At 41.6% G+C, this 20,967-nt stretch overlaps 1 protein-coding gene across 2 annotated transcripts in view; it reads right to left on the bottom strand.

Annotated features, from left to right (window-relative positions):
* Positions 1-20,967, bottom strand: part of LOC139817415 (neural cell adhesion molecule 2) — a 196,980-nt gene that overhangs the window by 52,216 nt on the left and 123,797 nt on the right. For both annotated transcript variants that reach the window (XM_071785484.1, XM_071785483.1), the window contains exons 2-3: positions 18,192-18,324; positions 13,047-13,255 (exon numbers count right to left, since the gene is read on the bottom strand). In XM_071785484.1, the coding sequence (XP_071641585.1) occupies positions 13,047-13,255; positions 18,192-18,324 (342 nt within the window). The remainder of the gene's footprint in view (positions 1-13,046; positions 13,256-18,191; positions 18,325-20,967) is intronic.

Below are 20,967 nucleotides of genomic sequence, written 5' to 3'. Positions count from 1 at the left end.
AAGATATGTCGCGCGTGACCGAGTACACGTTACAAGAAAGATTCTTTGTTCCGCGACCAATGCCGGGGATTCAAGCGCGCGCTGTAACGGACGGCCATTAAATCATCGGACGTCGGCGTTAAGGGGAGTTCGCGATCGTTACAGAGCGGTGACGTTTCTTGTCCCGATACTCGGCGAGAACTTTCGGTCCGGCTTCGTCGCGGATCCTCTTCACCAACTCCGTTCCGTGAGAGAGCGTTTCTTACAGCGCGACGAACCGCAGAGGCGAGCAAAGCGAGCGAGCGGGCGGGCAACTTTTCGCCGACTTTTGCCGTCGTCCCGAAGTACTCACGGAGTGGAAGAAGACGGCAATCTTCTACTTCGGACAGTCAGAAGTATTTTTGCCGGCGCTCGGATAAGATTCAAGTGGCGGTACGTGCGAAGTGACTTTCGAAACTCGGTCGCCGCCGACTCCAGGCGACGATGACGGGGCGTGTACCCCACGGATCGCCGTCGTCTTAATTTCGCCGCTCGCAGCCCGCCGCGGGTTTATCCACCCGGCTTCGGATGTGTATCCGCGCGATCAGGGCGCAGCCACGAACTGTGCTGCCGGCAAATACCAAGCCAGGGTGTCTCGCCTCTCGCCCTGTGTGCGGATAGCTGCGATAGCTACGAATCCACACGGAATCCACGCGGAATCCGCGCGGGCACCACCACCGCGCAACGGTGTATCGAGCGGTATTTGTTCTGCGGATACGCGCGGGCGACGACGCAGCGGTCCGCGCCCGCGCCGGGATAATTAATCACGCTATACAGAACCGCGTACCTATATGCTGTATACAGAGTACACACCGACTTCGACGGATGGAACACGATGTAGTAGATGTGATTTCGAGAGTCGCGACCAAGTCTTCACGTCGCGGAGTTTTTACCGTTGAAAAATTGACGTCATTTTTTATACGGCGTCCAACTGGAATTTTCGCGTCCCGCGGAAATAAGCCGATGCGCCCTTGATTTACGACGGGTCTGTCGATGCCCGGGTTTTAACATGTAATATAATGTGCAACTAATCCTATCGAGCACGTCAAGTAAAATCCTACAGTATCTATTGCATTACACATGCTAATTTTTAAATATACCTGCTTAATTACTATACTATATGTATATATATATATATATATACTGTACTTAAATTATAAAATATATACTATTGCTATACTAAATATACTATACTTAAATACACTATGGATAAAATATATATTATTGTATGAAATCATCTTCATTCTTATCGCGATTAGCGATAATTTCTCGGTACTGTAATCTTGCTTAATTACGAGTACACTGAGCGGAGCAGTTCGTGGTAGCTGATGTAACGGAGGAAATTCAGTTTAAATTCCCTCACTGATATTCCGGCTATGTATCATGTACGTAAATCTCTCACGACGAGACGTCCGAAAAGTTTCCGTCCTTCGTTGAATGTTTCAGATTTCTACTCGGTTAATCCTATGGAGCGCTTAGATAGAATCGGCATTGAGGTAGGTCGATACCGGGGGAGAAACTCATCAGTCTTGCCGGAACTTTTATAAAAGTTTTGATGGATTCACTTACGAAACTTCGCGATAGGAAATCTATTTTACATATTGCGATTGAATGCACAATGTCATTCGTGGTGCATGACGAATTCGTGGGCGATTTGGATCGCCGATTTTTGGAAATACATTTGTATCTCCACGTATGATTCGTCATTATTATGAATATTGCTATTTTATTGTTACATTATTTTTATTATATTAAAAGCCTGGAGCAGCACCATTGCTGACATTTTGAGATGTTATTCTCTTTTATCTTCATGTACAACGTCAAAAAACTGCACTTCAATAAAGCTATTATTACTAAAAAAATATTATTACTGTTTTTTCCAACAATTGTATTTTGTCGTACATTTATTTATGCGTACTCATAATAGCACATTGTATCCAAAAAAATGGAAGCCTTAAATATTAATTGATAAAATAAACGAGTTTTTTTAATAAACGAGTTTAATAAAACAAGTTTTTGTGTATTCATAGGCTCTCGTATTATATAACGCCGCCAATTCGAATATAACAAGTAAAATAGCCACGCAACAATTATTCAACGATTGTTGACAGCATAACACAGTTTTACAATTTATTTTTTGGTGGTGCACGCCCTTTGACTCGCATTGCTTTTATGTGTGAATCGGCGCGGCCCGCGGCGCGCGGCGCGATATTCTCTAGTCTAAGAACTTCTAAATGGAATCTCTCGTGAAACGTGATACACGTAAGTGCTCTCGCTGACCGGGCGCGATCGATAATTCCGCGCTTCGTTGGCCAACGTTGGCGAATAAGTATATTCCCTTAATGACTTTCGCGCGCCGCCCCTGTCCGATCGCGTTTCTCGTAAGACTTGCAGAAAAACGGCTTGGAAAGTCGGGCGTCTCCGTTCGCCGATATAATTCGCCGTGAGTTTCCGATACCGCCACTCTCCTGACCGATTTTCCTTCGAGCTCGCTTCCTTTCTCACGCGCGCGCGACTCCCCCCTTCACCGAAATTAACATCGGGAGCGTATACGGAGGCATCCGTTTGTTCTCCAGTTCTCTACTTAACCGATCTTGAACGCGTCGATTAGTCTTCCGGGCGCTGCATCCGGCGCTCTCCGGCTACTCCGGTTTTTCAGAATAATGGAACACCGAAGACGAAAAAGCGAAGCGGAGAGTGAAAAAAGAATGGAATAAGGAATGAAAAACCCGAAGCAATTATTTTCCCTATTCCCCTATTTCCGAAGAAGAAAGAGAGAGAGAGAGGATTGGTCGGGATGGGCGAGGCGTAGATTCGATAAGAGAGCGTCGTCACGTTCTCGGGGTGGCAACGCTTCGCGATTTCTGACCCGTCTGTGTATTTGCCGGAGTGGTGGAAAAGTCGGATCGAAACGATTAAGGCCCTGCAACACCTCGTGCAACAGAATTCGAATGTCGTTTCCGGTCGTTCACGACGGGCGAGTTGGCCGTACTATCCGAGATCGTTTCGGACGATGCTGCGCGCGCTCTTCTTTATGTTCCATTACGTTCCTACACTGTTATTGTCTTGGCACAGGACGGCACCGTGAGCTTCATCAACTCGAAAGAGTCTTCCGGAGTCGCTTAACGTTTCAACCGCGTAGCAAAAACGAAGAGGAGTGCTAACAATATGAAAAAGTCGACGTATTCGAACGCGTGTTCCTCTTATGGTCGGATTTGATATGGCTTTTTATAAGGTGAAAGCTCTTGCTCTCTCTCTCTTAAGCGTTTTTTATATCTCGCAAAATAGCCGGTGTTTACAGGCGCATTTTTGAAACAATACGATGCCATTTTACAACGCTATAATACCCGGTGTTTATGCTCGAGTGTTTTCGTTGGTATCGCTCGTTGTCGTATAACATTGACAATTTCGTTACAAGAGACAGATCTCTCTTCGGAATTAAAAAAAAAAAAACTAAAAATCAAAATAGACAAATAATATTTAAATCACATCTATCTAACAATTTGGCAGGCGAATTTACAAAGATGTAAATAGTCTAAATAGTCTGAACATTCTCTCTTTTTTTGATGGATTTTTTATCTGCGGTTCCATCGAGAAAATATCTACCCTTCAATCACATATGTTTTCAATCGAATTTCCGCGATAGAAGGATCGACACAAAAATTCACCGGGGCGATAGTGGTAGTCGAGTCAAAAGGAAATGCGCAACTTCTGGATCGCGTTTATTCCATTGCGAGTCGATTCATCAAGCAGACAATTGCGCGAGTGGCGCGCAAAAAGCTAATATTCCGGGGGAGTAACAAATGTACGCTGCAAAGAAATGATTCGCGGAAATAGCGGAAGGAAACTTGAAGTTGGATAAACTTCGGAGACTTATTACGATAAGGGCGTGCTCCGCGAGCCCGCAATTTTTCATTGCGCGCGCGCGCACACAACATTTTCCATCACAATGTTCAATTCCCATAAAATAAACGGACGTTTAATGCAAGCGCCGCGCGACAATTAACATCATCGGACTAGTTTGTTTCGCGTCCCGTCCCGGAGTTTCCCGTATTTACGAACGTGTTTACAATGCAGTATCCCGACAGTGTGGTAAAAACTAAAAACTCGATCGCACACTCTTGCTCGTATTTACTTATGCACGCACAGGTGCGTGCTGACAGTTTTCAATTTCGGTAATGGCCAATGCCTTCCGCGATCCTGCCGTTATTTTTACGCCGTTATATCATGCATCGTAATTTAATGTCATAAATAGCTATTGGAGATAAAATACAAACGATACAATTTCATTAAAAATCTGTAACGACGCGATATTATAGTACACATCGTTACTAACATCACGTCGTTAAAATCATTACATTTGCGATATTCAGTGAATTTAACGAAATTTCCGATCAGAGTTACGAAAAGTACGGAAAATGAAGCACGCTTTGCTCGAGAGATTTTCACCGATACATATTGCGTGAAAGAAAGCAGCTAACATGTCTAAGAAATCCCAGTATCGAGGAATGAATCTCAAATTCAAGCTCCTCGAATTCCGACCTGCACATTCTCTCTCTCTCTCTCTCTCTTTCTCTCTCTCTCTTTTTCTCTCTCTCTCTTTTTTTATAGGAATGTCTGCTTACCACGCGGCGTACGGTAATAAAAAAAAATTTCCAAACGTAGCTTTCATTGAAAGTTACGCATTTCCCAAGTTGAAGAACTTCAGCGGCACCGCAATGCACCGTAAAATTTATGCGCGCACTTCCCTCCGAGATTTATCTTGTCATTCCGTTTGAACTTATTCGCATCGGAGATCTGAAAGTAATGCAAGGATACTCGCACAGGAAGAAAGAAGCGTAGCAAGACTAGCGAGTCTTGCTCTGAAGTAACACCGGGATTTAACGGCATCGTGGCCATTACACGGCGGCGACGTATGTTTTACTACAAGAATGTAGTAACCGTGGCCACGCACTGCTGTACGTCCTTGGAGCTTTAATAAAGCTATTTTACGGGAAGACATCGCCAAGTCTCTTCTCTATTATTACAACGCCGGAAAGCAGCGGGGCGATGTAAAACGGAGTGAGGTATCCGGTAAAGACGGCAGCCACGATGCCGGCGCACGCGATAACGATCCACTCACCCCGGCTAAGTCCACGACATTGAAGTCGCATTTACGGCGTAAGTGAGTAAGCAAGAATTTCGGCAGTTCTTGCTCGAACTTACCCTCCTCCGTTAGCGAGGGGGAAAAGTTCCCGCTGAGGTGGATGCATCAGTCCGCCCGACGGAGAGGCGGTGTGCTTAGAAGTAAAATACTATTAAAAGTTCGTGCGGAAGGCGCGAGCGGGCAATCCAGATCAATTACCTTTCGGGAGAACAATCCGGGCGCAAGGGCGAGCATCGGCGGATACTGAAAACTTCGGCCCCCATGGGATGGATCTCCATTCGTAACTTTCGAGCGAGCAAATCGAACGTATTCAGTGGCGTAAGGAGGGTTTCCGTCCCTCGCCAGATTACACGGGGTGTCTTGGGAGGAATTCGTTGGATCATGACATTTTTAATATTTAAACTCAGGGATGAACGCAAGTGCTCGCAATCGAGGCGCCCGCGCCGCGTGATGCAAATTTTATCTTTCTATTTGTCTACATAATCAATGTAAATCCAATCAACAACGTTATTGTTGTTCAATTACTATTATAATACGATATTATAGGATATTTGATTTTAAACCAAGATTGGTCAAACGTATGCCACCTGTGTAATTGTTGAGTCAGTGATACCTGTTGTCTATATGCCTATTGTCTACGTGTCCTTTTTTATTTATAATATCAAATCATAACGATCGTGGAAAAGTGAATTATCCTCGTGCGGTGAAAGCTGCCGTGCACTGTGAGAATCTTGTCAAATCTGAGACTCATTTATCATATTATAATTATATATTAATTAATAAATACTTTGACACTACAATATTACATTGTAAGATAGTTTTAAAATCCTGACCCTCCAGTTAGTCTTCGTAACAAAATCATTGCAAGTGTTTCGTACGATTCCTTTGTTTATAATCATTTGAATAACGCGTCCTCCGAAATGGAGAATATGCTTACGTGAGCACCATATGTATATATGTATGAAAGGAAGGAATACTATATGTATATGAGGGAGTCAGGTTGAATACAGGCCGCGTCGAGAATGTCGAATCGGGTGTGGGGAGTCTTATAATCCGCTTTAAAATTATTATTGCTTTAGTTTCACTTTACTGTTATCACCACGGTTAATTTTTATCCCAATCATTATGACCCGACGTAGGTTCACAGATTTTACTGATCGCGTTCATTAGAGGGCGAGGGAGAGAACGCGGATATAATCTTGAGAATAATTATTTTCGTGCAAAATGCTCGCGGATTATGAGGGAAAACGATAATCGTACTTAAATTTATCCCGATTTCGAGCCGGCTGAAATTGATTGCGATGCATTATCTCTTTATCGCGCGGTGCGCCAGATGCGACCCTCTTCCCCCATCCCTTTATCTGAGCTTTAAGATATTATTTCTTTAAAACATCTTCGAATATATGGCGTTGGATTTTGCAGGGATATAATGTTTCTTGCTCCCTCTGAAAAGTTGATATTTCCGCACTTGACCGGTTTTTATCTTGCTCGGGCTCTCCGTAATTCCAACTCATCGAAAGGAGAGAGAGAGAGTTGATTCGAGTAAATATAACTCTCGAGACTAACATGTTTCGCCGGCACTTCTTTCTTTTTTCTTATTCGACGTGCCGACCTACGGTTTCCAATAAACTGAGGATCCTAAGAAACGCGCTTGTGGCCGAGTGAACTTACAGCGGATTTACACGAGTCGAGTGGTGCTGTATCGTGTATCGACTGGCTGTCGATCCGACATTACGTCTGTTGTTTTGCGTCGAACTCGATACTCTGCACTGGTTTATGTAACCGAGAAGAGAAGAATTGGTCACACTGTTGCTCCAATATTGGAAGTCGAACACCGGTGATATTGACACCAACGTTCTGCAGCGGAGACCGTGACGGATATCCCCGCGGAACGTACGAGTTCTTCCACGCTTGGAAAATTTGCCAAGTTATTCGGCCTCTTCCTTTCAAATAGGGGAGAATACGTTGTATTTTTCCATTTCGTTTTTTTCCCCGTTTCAATATCGACATCAGTCAAGACGAATAGCCTGTTGTCCAAAAAATCCAAACTGTGACGAGGTCCAAGCGCGAATTGTTGATGAAAACACATTTTTATTTTTCATCCCGCGCCGTTCACACGTTTATCTTGCAAAGATATACGATCGTGCGATCGTCTAAGGGTACCATATCATATTCGAGTACTATTATTATTATTCGCAATAACCGAATTCTATTCAATTCAGTTTAGGTAAGAATTATCTTATCTCTGTAAAGATAAAACCTCAAATTATCAACTCTCTATCTTCGCACTTAATCGCCAGAACTATTTCTGAAAAATCGATAACTATAGAATTTATAGTCGTTATATAAATCTCAACTCAAAAGTGCAGCGAGCAAAGCGTGGAAAATGAAAAAGGGTATTAATATTTAAAAATATAGATAAGCCAAACTTCAAATTCTATTAAAAGAAATCATCAAATTTTAAGATCCGGTTATAAAACTGTATCGCGTTTCGAGATAAGAATTGATAGAAATTGATAACTATAGAATTTATAGTTATTATATGAATCTCAACTCAAAAGTACAGCGAGCAAAGCGTGGAAAATGAAAAAGGGTATTAATATTTAAAAATATAGATAAGCCAGATGCAGACTTCAAATTCTATTAAAAGAAATCATCAAATTTTAAGATCCGGTTATAAAACTGTATCGCGTTTCGAGACAAGAATTGAGATTTTTGGCGGAAACTATAAATACGAGCCTAGAACTTTTTGGGAAAGAGCCAAAACTCTATCAGTTGTATCGGGATTCTAAAAATGTATGTGCTAACTTCGCGGAAACTAACTACCGCCCCATTGAATAAAAATTTCAGATCGTCCGCTGTCTCTATGCTATCTCTTTCGCAACCATTTTACTTAATCGTGACGAAGTACCGCGGTAGGTGTACTGCTCGTTAATCAGAAGGCGAGCACAAAGCAAATTCCTAAATGGTGCGCTTGGCGTGCATTAATCATAATGCAGTAGAAACGGGTAAGCGCGGGGATCGCTATATGCGCGCTTGAAACGTAATATTTTCTTTAAAGGCGGTAAACAAAGTTCCACCTCCGTATTTATTGTTGAATGCGCAACGACGCTGTCGCGCCTCGGAAATAGAGTTTCCATGACTCGACGATATCAGATAATGTGAAGAGACGCGAAGTGAGACGACGTCACACGCTACGCGAAGGTGTTACGCTGTCGTCTCACAGAGGGAAACGCGAGGGAACCGCTTTACAAAATGGAGAGTTACGTTCTTCCATCCTCGTAGGAAAAGTGGCAGGCAGTTCGTTTTGCCTTTACATGGGATTTCGATTATCGCGATTACAAAGTTTGAATCGGCGAAAAGCTAATGGCAGGTCCGCGGACGTGGGTGTTACCCCAGTTATGTATTGTCCCTTCTCGTGGCCAAAAAAAAACCTACTCGCAGCTTTTACCGCGTTCCATCCTTTTCTTACTTTAAAGAAAACAACGGTTCAAGAAGATAAATGCGCTCGTTTTCTGTAGCTCGACTTCGAGGAAGTCTTAATGCGAAGAGCCGCCATTTCTTTAGAGTTTTTGCACCGATTTCTGGTTCCCCTGGTTGGTTACTCGGGAACCACCTTATCTTCAGTTCGCTCGTATTTTATGAAACCCTAAAGCATGATATAATATCTCTGCTTCTAAACGAGAACTGATAGGTATATACCGACCGACTAGGCTTTATAGGTACCGGTTTGGGACCGTGCACGAGCCATTATTCTTTCTTTTATTACGGCCATTAACATTTTTTATTAAAATTTTTTAATCGCTCATAATTGCAATTTTATTAAAATTAAATATGAGAAGAAAATCATTTTGTTTCATTACGTGATAATTAAATCACGCGCCCTGAACATTGTTATACGCCTGCAATAATTGATAGTCGAAAACATTCATCCGATAATTATTAAAGAATATGCAATGAAATATTTGCAAACGTTTCGCGATAACGCGTGTATCATTATTATTTCGCAAAATTATAAAATACACAAAATTTATATCTGCTTGCGCGCGCGTTATCCGCATTGAAATGTCAATATTGGCCGACAGAAATTGCGAAGTATGCCGCTCGTGAAATCGCCAGTACCGCGCGGGAAATTTATCGAATTACATTCTATACTTTCGGAGCTAGAATACCTTGTATTTCTTGTTCGACCGAAAGGGGACACAGCGTCTTGCTACGATAAATGCTCTCGTTTGCCGAAGCTTTAACGTCGGGTCAAAGGTCTGGTTCCCGTCGACTGTACGAAACTTTTCACCCTCCTTTATTCCCTTTATTTTTTTGCTCGGAACCACTGTCAAACACAAAGTTCCTCGATACGGTAACTCGGGCAGCCGTCGCCGTCGCGATACTGGTACAAGGTATTCTTGGCGGAAAATATGACGGGTTGGATATTTACGAACGTCTGTGGCGTCGACAAGAAGACTTCCAAATAATCTTGTCTAAGCGAATACCCACTTTATACAGCGTGTGATTGATCATATTTTTTCTTTAAAATAAAAGTTGTATATTATTATTTGTTGTATGTTATTATTTTTCATTTTTTTAATTAATTTAATTAATTAATTAAATTCTACAATGCCAATATTAATACATTATTAATGCATATTGTATACGATTATATATAATTATTGTTTCAATAAATAAAAATAAAACTTTTTAATTTTTAATATGTTTATATAGATAAATATATATGGAGGAGTAAAAGTCATAGTGGTGTAAGTCAAATTTTTTTAAATTTTTACTTCCAGCACAAAAGGATATTCTCTTATTTTTTGTATATACTGAGAACAGGAAAATTCATTCACCAGATAACGTCGTTTTAAGATCCGCGTTCTCCGCCATATATCTCCGAATACAAAACGTGCCATTTTAAGAAAGCAAATTCGCACTACTAATGGTCGAGTCGCTTCCTTCTCATCCTTATTTCTTTCTCACGCCATTCTATCCTCTCTGATACTGTCGCGACAGTACATCTGATTCGAATGCGTCCTTGCTTCGTTCTCGCCTCGCCTGTTCGATGCACACCCGGGTCTTTGACGGTTACAACGCGCAAATACGCGAGAGAACGCGAGAAGCGCACTTGTAGAAGAGAGCATTTTAAATTCTACGAGTGCAACATTTAACGACGTTCCCGTTCTCGCTTATCTCGCGAGAGCACACACACTCTTCGTTGTATAACGCGATGACGATCGCGATTATGCACATGTCTCTCGTGCGGGCGTAACAATATTACTGTCTTGCTCTCAGCAATCAAACTAAAAAAAAAAAAACGCAATGATTCGTTTTTCGCGAGTTGCGTTTTTCAACGCTGTTATCTTTGACAGAGAAAAGCTCGTTTTGTTATGATATTTGAAATTAAAAATTAGAAATCGGATCTCTAAGGTAAATGTACCAATGCCTGGGCACGTATACCTACGTCTGGACATTTTTATCATTTTAGACCTTAAATAAATTATTATAACGCAAATTAAAATAAAAAAATCAGAGATAAAAATATTTTTCTTATATTATATTTCTTTCTTTGATTTTATTCGCGTTATACTTAATTATTTAGAAACTAAAATAATAAAGGTGTTCAGACATAGGTCTTAAGTGTCCCGGCATTGATACACTTACCTTAAGTCTCAATAGACTCGGATCTATATTTCTCATCGAACGCATAACGAAGAGTACGATTACAATTGTGTTCGGACATTTTGTATCTTCTGTTGTCAGAAAAAAGGAAACCGACGAGAGAATGATGTGCAATTTCGCTGGTGAAAACGCGATGAGAGCAAAGGCACGTTAATTGGCGTTCATCTGGAAAAGGTTTACCAACGCTCGGAGTGTCTACGAGTTACGTAGCAAGGACGTGCGAAATGTCGGTGGGTCGGAAGGGTGCGCCGGGGGAGCTAATTACCCCGCGGGAAAAATTCCTTGGCACATGCCGGCCAACGGCGAATCCCGAGGTGTGACGCTCGGGATTCGCCGTTGGCGTTTCCATAACTTTTCAACAGGATGTTAATTGGATTCCTTTTTCTCTCCTTGACCTCTGTCTCTTTTTCTCTCTCTCTCTCTCTTTCTCTCTTTCTCTCCACCTCTATCTTCCACCATTGTCGTATATGCTCTCACTTCGCCCCGATAGCCGCTTACTTTATTTCGAATTTATTACGTCGCCTAATTGCCGTTTTACGTATTCTTTTGTTGGCGCGCTGAATATGCCCGTCACGTCGAACGACAACGAGAAATGTGGTTCGGAAATAAAGCGTAATATTAAAACATAGTTTGGAAAAAATAAGTTTAAAAAATCGCTCTAATTAGAATTTTTATCAGAGTTTACGATTTAACTTCGGGCGGACAAGATGACGTTTTAGATCCATTAAATCTCATTAAAATTAAATCCTTTTATGTAAAAAAAAAAAACGATAATTAAAATTTGCTAAAACGTTTGAAGGATTTATAGAGGCAGAAGTTACCCAAATGAAAATAATAACACCATTCCAATAATAATAATTTAAAATCATATCTCGCGCGGTTTAAGTACCTTTCTTGACCGATATATACATTATTCGAGAAGTTGGATTTATCGGGCTTTATCGGATCGTTGCAAAAGCGATAAATAATTATCGCCCGTGCACTGGTTTGCAACCTGTTGGTTCGTGGCGGCACTTGCCACATTTTCTCAAATGGCTTTAATACCGGTAAAGGTCTTTTTGGGCGACCTCGGGCAATGAGTCTCAAGTTGATCCTTACAACTCCCGTCGTCTTAAACACTCGCAATACCTTACGATGGTTTTATAAGAGTGAAGTTGCGAAAGTACAGCGACACGTAACTTTAAGACGGTACTTATACGAAGCCCGTAAAACTTTCGTGTCATTTTTAGCATAATCGCAATACACGTCGAGTAGCCGGTGTTCGAGCGGCTAATTGGGTATTAATGAAAGAGGTAATTATGTACAGAGAGAAGCCCCGGCAAAGTTACAATTGGCTCCGGTTACTTGGAACGATCTTCCCGAACACTTTCTCGTTACTACGAATACTAAGAATAAGGGAACTGCAGAACGGGGAGTTTCTGCGACATCCGCGTAGCGCGTTTCGGATAATAATGTAAATCCAAGATGGAAATTGCCAAGCTAATTCACGATTGGCTTGCTCCAACCGCGATACACTAATGTTTATCGTATACACACAGTCGCAAAAACTTTCCAATTTCCATCTTGGATTTACATTACGAGCCACTGTAAAACGTGACTGTAAACTTCTTCATATCTAAAATGCTGCTCTCTCACAAAAACCTGTTCGTAATTGCAGGAGAGCGTGTAATTTAAGCAAAGCTAGCCCTGCCTAATTCATTGGTCAAACCTAATTGAATAATAAGAAGAATCGTGCGTAAATATTTGTGTAGCTGGTCATTTTCTAAGTTTTAATAAAATTTTCTTTCTACTTTTTATATATCGCTCATTTGCTACAACAATGACGTAACTCAGAAAACAAAATTTTCCAAAAAATAAATTTAAATGTTTCAAATCATTAAATATTTTTAATATTATACTTTTAAATGTAATTTTGATGCAATAACTGATTGTAGAGGAACAAAAATATCTAGCTATATATTAGCTCTTCATTTAGTATATTGAATTTTCACCCTTCTTTTGCAAACAAAAATGACAATTTTTAATTAATGTTATTGTTGTAGCAATTGAGCAATGCATCTATATATATATATACAGGGTGTAAGAAGCGAATCATTTCTCGTAGTAGAGCTTATTACACCTGTCACCTGTATATATAAAAGATATTTCATGATATTATATATCTATCTCTTATCGAGCTGACGCATCGAATGACTTAAATAAATCTTACCGATTACTGTTAAATTGACTTTGGAGTTTCTCGTCTGGCCGATTTGAAAATCGACGCGACACCTGTAGATACCGGCGTCCTCTTCCCTCGTGTTCTCGACGCCCAGCTGCGCCGGTTGCTTGTCCAGCATGAAATAGGCGCGATGCGAAAACACGCTGTCGTCCGACCATCTTTCGGCGACACCGAACTCTCGGTTTCTAGCGTCGATGCTGTAACAAAAAAAATAGTAATGAATGAACGAGCCAGGCATATATGAACTATCGTTTAGCGTTAATTTTCTGGAGAATGCACAATCTGCTTTCTGGAAAATGAACACTTATAATGGACGCGCATTCGCTTCTCTCCTCTCGTTTTCGGACAAAAGGGAGCTTATGATATTAAGCTGTATCAAAAGTATTTTACCAGAGAATTTGATCGTATTAATGTCACCGGATTATACATTCTCTCTCACCTTTTGATATTACATATTAAAATGTACGTGTAAATGAATTTAGTATATGCAATAATGATGATGATAATGCGATAATTTCCGTTTCAGAGATGCGAATCGGAAGATTGAATTGCGTCGAAATTAAAAAGTGCGAATAAAATTTCATTCGAGATAAATGCTTTTGTAACGTTGTTAAAAAATATAGGTCGTGCAAAATGTTGTATTACGTACATTGCACTTCGCAAGAATATTTTATGACGCAGTCAGTCGCGTCCAGTCACGTAAATAATCCGACGGACAGATTTTCGAAAATGCTACATCGTACAGTTTACGATATGTGTCATCTGCAATAATAAGCGCGCAAATAAAAATATCCATATCCGAAAAATGCTGTGTCTTGTTAAATTATAGCGAGAATAATTTCATGGTACATGAAATACTCGTTACGGGAATTGTTGTGAAGACAAAACCCAACGAATGTTTGCACCGAGGAAGCGAAATTGAAGCGGGACTAAAAAACCGATTGTTTTACCATTCCTGTAAAACAAAGATTTACCCGCGGCCGCGCCGCAATGTCGCGTCGTCGGTTTTGCGTCCAGATCCGCCGCTAACTTTTCTCTATTTCTCCGCGCGAATCCCGTCATACAACGAAGTTTTCGCGTTTTTGTCACGAGATCTCTTTTTTTTTATTTCGGGCGAGCCTGAAAGCCCATTTGAATCGATACAAGGAGGATATTTAAGGCGACGTAAAAAGTTCTGAAAACGCCCGAGCGTCTGACGCAAGCGAGACGTACCTAAGTATTACAGAGACGCTGAGCAGAGCGTTCTACTTTTACCACATTACTTGCTTAATGATAATTTTTTAGCTCATTCATCGTTAATCTTTCTTGAACGAAGATGACGCGACATTTATAGTTTCCGAATAGATATTGGAAATAAAGAATTTCCGACGAGCTTCAGCGAAGATAACGGACAACAGAATTATATTCCACAATAATTTTTAAATAAACTGTATTTTAAAGATATATTTTAAATTAAGGTAGCCAAAAGGCATTGAAGATATATAAATATACAAAAATACCAAATGTATTTTTGAAGACATGCAGCGTATAAATTTTTAACGAGACTCTATCGTGTCCATCTCGTTCAGAATCGACATCTCGGTATTTCGAATATTGAAATTTTGTCATCGAAGACACAGAAAAAAAAATCGCGGAACGGATTTCGGCTGCCATGGACTTCGACGACAAGCCATCGTGCATCGGTACCGTGGACGGCCACATTTGCATTGTACATGTACACTCGTCAATTGTCAATCGGACGGTTCGATGCTCGATTTTAAAAAGATACCTACGCGCACAGTTCAGTTGACGAGAGCAGCGATTTTAACGGCAGGCGTCATTATCGCAATAATTTCAATTAATGTTTATGAGCGTTGTTCCCACCGCGGCCGGGCGACCGCGGATGAATTCATCAGTCGACACGAAGGAATAAATTAAAATCCACGGGGGATTTCGCGTTGCATAGTTTAAATCGCGCTCTAGCCCCGGCGCGCGTTATCGCGGTCGTTATAATTGGCATATAATTAAAGTTCCTCCGCTGATCATTATAATACCACGGGCAATCATTATTTCAAGCCGTGAACGCTATCAAATTGTAATAATTATACTGCCATATAATTGATTTCATTTCACGGCGATTGCGTTTCTCTTTCGTCGCTAATTACCGGCCTAATGATTTACGCGATGCGCGCGCGACACCGATTGCGCGACGCGGTTTTTTAAATTTCTCAAATTCGCCGCGGGATCTCGCGACGCACGCAGAAATATGTTATCAACATTCTAGCCGCGAATCACGGATCCGGCGTCGTTCATATTCCCCCGCTCGCGCGATCATTGTTATTGTCGGGAAAATGCAAAGTATATCGCGACTTAACGCCGCGAATAAAATATGCGTATCCGCGCGGCATTCGAAGGAACGAATCCGCTTAAGCGCCGTTGCTATTTTTCCTGCGTTTTAAGATCCGTTATACGTCACCGCGTGACAAGCTTTCTGGTATATGCATCGTAACGTTTGAAAAGGGTTTTTAAATCGCGGAGCCGAGGACACTCCAGCGCCCGGCGCGGCGTCAGCGCCGGGCGTTTCTGCTTTTCCATGAAAGGAAGCGGATAATGGCGTAAAGGCGGGGCGAGAGCTGCATGCTAAGCACAGAGTGTTGAAGAATAAAGTGCTTAACGTAATACCGCCGTCGCTAATCTGCGTTGCGGATAGAGGCTTGTTTATGAAAAATGCAATACATCGTCGACGCACAATAATTATTAATTTCGCGTTATAAAAGCGAGGATCTCTCTGAAATAGAGTTAACCTAACCCAACCTAAAGGGCGATCCACGGAACGAATCAATTACTTGTATCTTCCGCTCGCTTTGCGATTCTCATTTTTCGCAGACGCTCGTCTAAATTGTCGACAATGTGATAGCTTACGCATCAAATCGGGCCTCAAAATGTCAATGCTTCATTTACCTGTTACCTCAATCATTCCACGGAAGATCCGTCGTACGGCCGGACACTTGTTTGCATTTGCACTACCGACGCGGACGACGCAATCACTATTCGTGCGGACGCACTTCGGACAGTTCGGACCAGAATGCAACGCGAGATACTCACAGATACGACAATTACCCTGCGTTCGCTGACGTTCTCGTCGTCAACGCCGAGTTGCGAAGCGAGATTCGATTTCAGCACGGGAAATGCACGGCGCGAAACGCCGAGCGATCCGGAGCGTGACGATGGCGCCCGTGCCGTGAGACCAGTTCGCAACGACTGCGCGCGAGTTTAAGGAGGGAAACAAGCGATTGGCCGGACGAAGGACGTGAGCGGTCGAAACATACGATGGCTTTTCGTGCAATGCCTTCGAACTCGACGCCGTGATAGTGGAAAACAGAGTTGATCGTTCTCCAACTTTAATAACTTTATCAGAACTATATTGACAATAGTTTTGCGATGTTCGGCTCATCGCCCGTCCGCTCGTTTGTCATTACTTTTTACTTTTCATTATTTCTTATTCTTTATTCTTTACTCTTTAACACACTGACTGCCGTAACTGGGGTCTGATTCGTCAGTAGTAATCACCAGAGCTACCAAAATTTTTTTTAAATGCTCGTAAAAGATAATTATCATCTAATATAAAATTCTGAATGACGTAAATAGGTAGAAAACAACGTAAAGTAAAAAATGTGCCATTCAACATTCATTATGCGTAAAGTTACAGTCTTATTTAATTATGTTACACAATATATTTTATCATTATACGTTTGTGATAATGAAACTTATACTGCAGTGGCATACGTGGTGAGACGTGCGAAATTCACTGGGTATAGACAATCTGTTAACAAATTTTGCTAATAAATTGTTTGCGCGCGAACGCGATCTTCAACTTCGCCGTTTTGAGACCCGATACCGAATTAAAGATATTTTCAACGCGACGGGAATAATTAACCCCGTTGTCGCGTACAAGTTAGCGATAAGGAGCAATCTGTTTGTTTTCCGCATAGTTCACGTAGTTTATGAAGTACGTGAGGGAAAATTAAAACGGAGCAAAATCGCGCGTCGCGCGATAGGGAAACTGGGCGGACGCAATTTTATTGTCTACCCCGGGATTAACTTGGTTAAGACGCCACGCCGGTGTTTGCGCGTCGATGAAACTGTCGCGAAATTTCGTTATCTACGAGCGCGTTCATCGCATTTTCCCCCGGCGAGCATGGAAAAACCGCGCGGCGCCGGCCGTATCGCCGGCGAGCGATCTGACGGCCGGCACACGTGACGGGTAATTAAAATCTGATGCAAAATCATGGGAAACGTTTAAATCTGTTTGCGATACCCCTCCCCCCCCCCAAATAACAGCACCGCTACGTGCACATGCAAAATATTCGCGCTGCAATTTTTTAATTTCTCTTCCTCCCTTTCTTTTTTTCCACCATTTTTCAATCGTAAACGTATATTCTCATTCGTGTGACGATACTATCCGTTCTGTCATTAGTATGTGCTTCGCGACGCGTTATGTATAACACAGCCGCGAAATCAAATCTGTATTATTCTGGACTGAATCCAAAGCAGCGATTAAAAAAAGCGTCGTTAAGCCTCTCCCTGTCTCTTTCAAAATACAAGTTGACATCGCAAAATTGATTATGGATATAAATATTAATACAACCGACTCTTTATGCAATAACAGTGATGATACAATAGCAGTATTAACGTAACAACAGTGATAATAGTGATAAACAATATAACAATAATAGCAACAGTAATATAATTTTCTTATGCGTTTATTACGTTTTCGATAATTAATTCGTCGCGCTGGTGAAAATAGAATAATCGCGCAGGACTCTTGACAGTGCTCTGACGATTCGTCTTTCTTTTTTCAACAATCCCTACAAATCAATACTTATGCAATATTCAACGGTGACTCCTATCGCAAACACGGTATGCATTCTTTGAGCGGAACAACGAGGAAAATCGAGTTCGAAGACAATTTTCGGATAAAAGCGGACTACCAATCTCGCATTGTGCCAACGGGCTGTTTGCAGTCCGTTCCTGTTACGACCGGCGCGGCGGTAGTTTGCAAATCGTTGTACATGTGCGTGTATACGTACATGCAGTATGTACCACCGACGTGCCCGCGCACGTTCGCCTGTATACGGATTGATTGCACTTTACCTGTAAACTGATGTACCGAGATCCTCGCGATACCAGAGCACAAGATGCACGGAGTCCCCCTCGTGAGTGGTTGATATGTCGCAGGGAAGATAGGTGGAATCTCCGACCAGTGCCACGATGTGTGATATGGGTACTAAACACAGAAACGTGGAAATGGTTAGACGTAATTAACAGCGAAACACATTTTCGGGATGAGAATAATTTCTGTTCTTTTTTCAATTTTGCAGTATGGCAAAAATTGTTTTCGCTAATTGGCGACGCGATTTTCAACGCGCGCGCGCGTTGGAAGTACAACGATACTAACGATTTAAATTGATCGATCGAGATGCATAATTAAAATTTATGCAGTCACATTTTTTTTCCCAAAAAAATTCCTCCCAGAGATTGATGCGCTTTTTGTAAACGATCACGAGGTCGCTATTTTATATCACGTACGCAATAAAAATGTAGCTTGCCAAGTCGAATGCGATACGTCTGCATATTAATAAAAGCGTAATTTGTTCGCGCGGCATATAAATGAATTCATTCTGTCAGAATAATTTTTCACTTTGTATGCAATTACGGTATCGCGGTGGTTTCCCGTTTCCAAGCGAGATTTCCCCGTGATTATATAATTCGGTGATGCGTGAATGCCCGCGTGTAATGCGATAAGTATCAGCCTATTATTGCCCGTTCACATCAATACACACGCAGTCGCGCTCGGTATTAGGATAAACACCTTCGTTTAATTTGAATTAATTTATTGGCCGTTTCAACAATGTACGTTATATCGATAAGAATACGCGCGTTTTGATACCGACATTTATATGTAATTAAAAGAACAAAGCGGAAACTGCGATATTTATTCTTTTTTTTTGCATATTTTATGTAGTTACGCGGCTTTCATTCTCCCTCATTAACTGGTTTTACAGCGGGGCATATGTAATAACGGCTGTTACCGCACGCATTACGAGCCAGACATTTTACATCCGTTTCACCGAAATAAAGACTGAGAGGCGCTTTTCGTTATATCGTCGATAAAACATTCCCAGCTGCATATTGTACGAGGCCGTACGAAAATTTCGATGCGTCCGCGCAATAGATACGTCGCAATAAGGCCGTAAAAATTCAGTGTGCTCGCGAAGATAAAATTCGGAACGTCGAGGGAGCATCGTGAGCGCGGGTCTCTCGTTTGCGTCGCAAAGCTCAGCAATCCTTTCGCACGAAATTAAGTGATCGTTATTTAACGTATTCCTCTCTAAAGCTCTTCTCTTGTTCTCTCACAACATTCATGGACGCAACGATGACGATGGAAAATTTCGGACTATTCACGGAGGTATTTCAGGGAACGTCCTCGCTCTGGCGTTCGGGTTAGCTTCGACATTTCGCTATGTCGTCGATGGACCTATCCTCTTTTCGTAGCCGCGATCGACGAGATATCCGAGGTGTCGAAGATATATCGATGAGCAAGGTTTTACCAGGGCGCCTCTTACCGGAAATAAAATTTGCGCCGGACATCTAAAGTGCAACACAAGCGCTCGTCGCTCCACAGCGCGCAGCCCGGTATAAATAACATTTTTTACAATTACATTGCCCGCTCGATAAAGAAAAAAGAAAAAAGAAAAAAAAAACGCCTCGGCTCTATGCGCTCCTACGTCAATTCTGAAAGCGTACCTCTGGTCTCCATTATTTTCTTATGTAACGGGAAAAAAAATCCATCCGTGCACAATAACTCGTGCTAGATCTCAGAAAAATGCATGAATGATGCGTGTGACGTTTACAACTTCGCTTGTAACTTTGCAATGCAGCTCCGCGTTCTCGATGGTTCCCGCGCAATGGTTTCTTATTGAGTTACCGACACTTTGTGATACGTAGGTACTTCAAATGTGTGAATGTGGTACATATTGCAGATGGTTTTTCTGATCTTATTTGTACATATAAATTACTTTATATAAAATATGCAAGAGGAATAAAACTATATTTATATTAAAAATATAATAATTATATTTATATTAAGAAAAAAGAACACAATTTTAATAACTTATAATTTTATCAAGATAATTATATAATAATTATTTTGGAAAAATTATAAATTTTTAAAATTATATTTTGTTCTTGGCCCATGTATATACGCAAGTCGAATCCATAAATGCGTCACATTTATGGATTATTAGTAAGAAAGCATTAGTAATGCAGTGATTATTAGTAAGAAAAAATTCTCTGTAATCATTTAATGCCGAAAAAGTAATCACACATCAAGGAGTCCATTGAGAGGATCAGCAGAGCGGACGTGAGCTCGCCGATGAATCGATCCCGACGGCGCGGTGGCGACGGCATATGATACGCTCGTAAAATCCTCGTAAATTCGAAAAAAAATTAGAGTATTACGTCTTACTACTGATCGGATTAACGCCATCGTGGTAGACCATCGAGTTCCTTTTGCGGATGTGCGATCGCATCTCGCGAGCGTTTCCGCGGATTTACCTAAAAATCGGGACTTAAAGCCGCGGCGGAATTAGAAATCTTCGTCGAAACGTCGGTTCAGCATATCACGTTCCCCGACGCGAATCTTCCTTTTTTCCCTTCCTCCTTCTTATTCGCCTCCGCGATGCATCGAAGATCTCCGGCCGCGGGACTAGGTCGCGTGCTTTAACGGCGGATGATTTCACCGGGGCCGACAGGCGTGGCGAGCAGTTTTGTTGCGCATGTTCGTTGTTCGATGCGCGTATAATGGCTTCCGGTGCCGTCGATGGTTAAAATATTTCTCTTTTTCGCCAGCCGAGCCTCTTCTCTTGTC

This window comes from Temnothorax longispinosus, chromosome 8, assembly GCF_030848805.1.
Source record: "Temnothorax longispinosus isolate EJ_2023e chromosome 8, Tlon_JGU_v1, whole genome shotgun sequence".
NCBI lineage: Eukaryota > Metazoa > Arthropoda > Insecta > Hymenoptera > Formicidae > Temnothorax > Temnothorax longispinosus.
This window is presented reverse-complemented; position numbering and strand designations above follow the sequence as displayed.